Raw genomic sequence first — 4,648 nt, forward strand, 5'->3', positions numbered from 1 at the left:
GAGCAGAATGGGGACGGGGGTGGGGGCGGGTGGATGGGGTCAGCGAGGTGTGTGGCGCGCTGCGGCGCTTCCAAACTCGGGGCGCGCCGCATGTCACACAGTGCTGGCAATCGCAGGGCCCTGCCCTGCGATTGGCAGCAAAGCATTTGCGGCAGAGGGGCAGCGATTCCGCCGCCGCCACGGCCACCACCGCCTGCCGCCAGCCCCCACCTTCTCCGCGCGCCACCCGGAGCAGCAGCGGGTCCTGTTGCTGGCACCGAGTGCTGGTGCTGCGCCTGCTGCTGCGGGCCACCCGCTGCAGGGGCTTAAATGCAGCTTGGGAAACAGAACCCAGCTGCGACATGGCTGGCGGCTGTTCGGTGAGCCCTGGCAACACCCTCTGGCAGTGCGGGTAGGATCAGGGAGGCGAAAAACGGCGGGGTGGGGGGGCCCGTCATGGGTCTATCCTGATGAAGCCCTTCAGAGGTGCTGGCAATCTCGCTCCCCCGCCTGTTTCCTGTATTCGGAGTGCAGCAAAGCTCACCCAGAACACAACAGCTTGCAACTTGCAGCCCTGTCCCAGTGCCCCCCAACCATGCACGTCGCGGCGGCTTCTTGCCGGCAGCAGGCCGTCGCCTGCCTGCGCAGCACTGCAGCAGCCCGGCCGCAGCGGGCGCAGCCCGGCGTGGCGCGGCAGCAGGTGCAGCAGCAGCAGCGGCGTCCTGCGGCGCGGCGCCGCCTGGCGGTGCACGCCTCCACCGCTGTCTACGGCTCTGAGTGGGCCACCCCCAAGGACGCCTACCTCACCGTGGTGCGTGTTGGGCAGTTGGGATCGCTTGTGTGCTTGGCCTGCTGCCAGCCTGCTGCCAGCCTGCTGCCCCACGCCCCCGCCCAGCTGCCGCCCGCACCAGTGCCGCACACCACACCCGCTCGTGCCTCCACCCGGCCCCCGCTGCCTGCCGCGTGCAGGGCCTGTGCCATTGCTACGTCAAGGAGGACGGCAAGCTGGCCGACAAGTTCATTATCGAGCCCATTACCGCCAACAGCCTCGAGTGCATGGCAAAGGGTGGGTGCGCCGGTCGCAGCGGGCGCAGGGTGGGCAGCCCGGCCTAAACATTGTGGCAGCATGCGGATCGTGCCTGGATGCCCTCCTCCCATATGCCCCCATGTCCTGGTCCCTGGAACATGAGCAACCCACAGCCTCCCCAGGCCGTCCCTGATCCCTCACCCCCCGCCCCCGCCGCCGCCGCCGCAGGCGCGCGCACCTCGTTCACGCACGTGTTCAGCCTGCGGCTGGAGGAGGCGCTGCAGCGCAGCAAGGCCGCCTACCCCGCCGAGTTTGCTGAGGGTACGTTTTGTGAGGATTACGAGACGCGGTGCGACGCGTGCGCGCGCACCTGGATGCGCCCCCATGCCATGGACAACCTGCTGTGAGTGCCGCCCTCCGCCTGGCTGCCCTGCCACGCGCCAGCGCGGCGGATCGGGGGGTGGAGATGCTGCTTGCTGCCACGCACATCATCGCCGCCTGCCGACTCCTTGCTTGCTTCCTGCACCACCCTGCTTGGTGCCTCTCCCCGTCACCCCCCGCCGTCCCCCTCACCCCTCCCCCCGCCCTTCCTCGCAGCGACATTGTGCCCCTGGGCCAGCTGAAGAGCAACTTCAACTACTCCACAGCAGACAAGCGGGTGCTGAATGCGGACAACATCGTGAACGATGACGACAACATCAAGCAGGACCTGTCCATCGACGTGTACGGGCGTACCGCCAAGGAGGAGGCGGCCGCCAAGCTGGCGGAGAGCGCAGAGGCGGCGGCGCCGGCGGCTGCCAGCGAGGAGGAGGAGGAGGCTGATGACATGGATGCGCTGCTGTCGGTGTGAGTGGCCCAGAAGACATGACAAGTGGGGAGCAGCGCTGGCGCCCAACCGTTTTCCTGCCCTGCGCATTGGTGTGATGCACAGCGCCCAGCCGCGCCGAATGCAATGGAGTCTTGCCGCTGAGGGCAGACCCCCCCAAATGAGCCTACGCTGGCCATGGCCACGAGTTTTGCCACCCCATAGATAGCCAAACACCATCCGATTGAGGAACAACTTGAATTTGTAGTCTCTTCTCTGCTGCCAGCTGCCCGCCCCAATGCGCCTTCCCACCATACCCTGCCGCCCGCCGTCGCCCCGGCAGGCGTCCCGCCTGTACTTCTCCGCCGTCCTGTTCTGTCTTTCGTTATCGTTACTACTCTCTGTAACCTCTGGGCATTTAGGCGCCGCTGGTAGGAGGCAGGTCAGGCGCTGGTCAAACCAGGGTGTCGGCAAGGTGCCGGAGGTGTCGCGACTGAAGCTCGCAGCATTCCAGCCAGATCATGGAGCGCCCACATACCGCCCAGTCCGGGCAGCAGCTGCCAAAGTGAGGGGTGTTCCTCCCGAGTGTGCTCATCTCCTACCCCTCGCTCCTCTCAGCCCGGAGGCCGCTCCAACAGCAGCAAGCGTGTGCCTTCCCGCCCGCAGGATTGCGCCCTCCCAGCTCTTGCTGCCCGAGGTGACGCCAGCGACGCGACTGCTGGAGAAGCGGCGGCAGCAGTTTGAGGCTGATGAGGCGCTGGAGGCCGCCAAGCAGCAGTATGCCACGCAGGCAGGTGGAGGGGCATATGCCCGGGTGCATCATTGATAGCAGCCCGGCGCAGAGGGGGGCGCAGAGCCATCGGAGCGGCCATCGACACCCACATGTGCCGCCGCTCCTCCCCAACCGCCGGCTTCCTGCCTTCCAATTGACACTCACGCCCTGCAGGAGGTGGCCTTCCGGCAGCGGGAGGAGGCGCTGAAGCGGCGGGACCTGGAGCTGCAGGAGTCGCTGCTGCGCTTCACCCGCTTCCTGCAGGACAACGACGCCAAGCGGGCCAAGGCCAACCGCAGAGCGGCGGACGAGGCGCGGCTGCGTGGGGAGCGCGAGGCCGAGATTGCGCAGCTGCACGGCGAGGCGGAGGCATGCAAGGTGCAGCGGGAGGGCATGGCGGCGGCGCTGGCCAGGGTGGCCAAGTACCAGCAGTACCTGCAGAGCGTGGTGGAGGCGGGGGAGGCGGGGTTCCAGGAGGCAGGCGACATCCTGGCGCGCCATGCCACGCTGCTCGCCGCAAACGCCGACCTGCGGCAGCAGCAGGCGTCGTGTGCGGCAGAGGCGGAGCGCGTGCGCGGCGCCACGGCTGCCTACGCCAAGGCCATGGCCAGCGAGATCTTGGGCCTCAACAACCGGCTGGCGGCGCTGAAGAAGGAGTCGGAGGCGGCGGCGGCAGAGGCGGCGGCGCAGGAGGCGGCGGCAGAGTATGGGCGCCGCGCGGCGGCAGACCGGCAGCTGGAGCTGTCGCAGGTGCTGGCGGCGGCGGGCAACCTGTACCAGCGGTGCCTGCAGCGCAGCCGGGTGGCGCGGCCCCGCAACGAGGCCAGCCCGCTGGCACAGCTGGAGGCGGTGGCGCACTGCGTGGGGGACCTCCGGGCGGCGCTGGCGCAGGCAGGCTTGATACAGGTGTAATGTTAACAAATGTGCGCATGCGCTGGCCAGTGTGCAACACAGCAACAAGGTAGTGCGAGGCGATGTCAATAGTCGAGTAGAAAGGTGGGGTGTGGGGCGATGACGGGAGTGCTGCCCGCCAGGTGGCGGGGTCGCACAATTTGTTGCTCGCTGAGGCAAACTTGCTTGCGAGTGCGCGGATCGCTGGCGCATCACAACAACACTGTTTCCAGGCTCCAGGCAGGAGGACCCCACCTGTGCCTGATCGCTCGATCGCTCGATCGCCCAGCGTCAGCAGCATTGCCCCAGCGTAGCAGGCTGTACTGCAATGAGCGCCAGCTTCCTGCTACCAGCAGCACAGGCCCATCCAGTACCTCTGCATAAGCGGCGCCATGCCGCCGCCGAGGCGCGGCCAGCAGGGGGCGTGTGGCCCCGCCAGTACAGACTCCGTACAGCTGTGCAGCCAGCCGGCACATCGCGGCGCCACCACCGTGCCCGCCACACTGCCATGCCAGTCTCGGCAGCAGCGGCAGGCGGCGGCGCCGGCTGGCTGCACGACGGCATCGAGGCGCGCGCGCCGCTGGCGCCCTCCCCGCTGCTGCACAGCCCCGACCTGTCCCCCGTGCCGCCCGCGCAGCGCACCTTCTCAGCCTGGGACATGGCGGCGCTGTGGGTGGGCCTGGTGGTGTCTGTGTCCTCCTGGTTCCTGGCGGGCGGGCTGGTTGACCTGGGCATGTCGTGGCAGGAGGGCATCCTCTGCGTGCTGCTGGCCAACACAATCGTGCTGGCCCCCATGGTGCTCATGGGCCACGCAGGCGTCAAGTACGGGGTGGGTGAGCGGCGGGGTGCCACGCTCGTGGACCTTTCGCTGCTCCGCCGCCCTTCCGCTGCTGCCGACGGCTCGGGAGGCCGGCCTGCTGCAGCAGGCTCACGCCGCATGCTGGCTCACGCTGCCCCCGCCCCCGTCATCGCCCCCCGCAGGTCCCCTTCCCGGTGCTGGCCCGGAGCAGCTTCGGCATCCGCGGCGCCATCCTGCCGGCGGTGCTGCGCGGCTGCGTGGCGGCGTGCTGGTTTGGCCTCAACACGTGGCTGGGCGGCGCCGCCATCCACCAGATGGCACAGACGCTGGCGGGCGGCGCGCTGGGCGGCGGCGCGGTCGTCGCCTGGCTGGGAT

General features: G+C 68.8%; 3 protein-coding genes across 3 annotated transcripts in view; all 3 read left to right on the top strand.

The window, feature by feature from the left end:
* Positions 1 to 574: 574 nt before the first annotated feature.
* On the top strand, positions 575 to 1,856 carry CHLNCDRAFT_140366 (hypothetical protein; the record flags this gene model as incomplete). Its single annotated transcript, XM_005850457.1, has 4 exons — positions 575 to 790; positions 949 to 1,045; positions 1,235 to 1,409; positions 1,604 to 1,856. The coding sequence occupies 4 exons, from the start codon at positions 575 to 577 to the stop codon at positions 1,854 to 1,856; spliced, it is 741 nt and encodes a 246-aa protein (XP_005850519.1).
* Positions 1,857 to 2,332: 476 nt separating this feature from the next.
* CHLNCDRAFT_140367 (hypothetical protein) lies at positions 2,333 to 3,495 on the top strand (the record flags this gene model as incomplete). The annotated part of the gene is made up of 3 exons (XM_005850458.1): positions 2,333 to 2,376; positions 2,478 to 2,625; positions 2,758 to 3,495. 3 exons carry the CDS (start codon positions 2,333 to 2,335, stop codon positions 3,493 to 3,495), a joined length of 930 nt encoding a protein of 309 aa, XP_005850520.1.
* A 571-nt stretch (positions 3,496 to 4,066) lies between these two features.
* CHLNCDRAFT_16619 (hypothetical protein) overlaps positions 4,067 to 4,648 on the top strand; it is a gene marked incomplete at both ends in the record, with an annotated part of 2,513 nt that continues 1,931 nt past the window's right edge. The window contains 2 exons of the mRNA XM_005850459.1: positions 4,067 to 4,303; positions 4,456 to 4,629. Of these exons, the coding sequence (XP_005850521.1) occupies positions 4,067 to 4,303; positions 4,456 to 4,629 (411 nt within the window). The remainder of the gene's footprint in view (positions 4,304 to 4,455; positions 4,630 to 4,648) is intronic.

This window comes from Chlorella variabilis, assembly GCF_000147415.1.
Source record: "Chlorella variabilis unplaced genomic scaffold CHLNCscaffold_3, whole genome shotgun sequence".
NCBI lineage: Eukaryota > Viridiplantae > Chlorophyta > Trebouxiophyceae > Chlorellales > Chlorellaceae > Chlorella > Chlorella variabilis.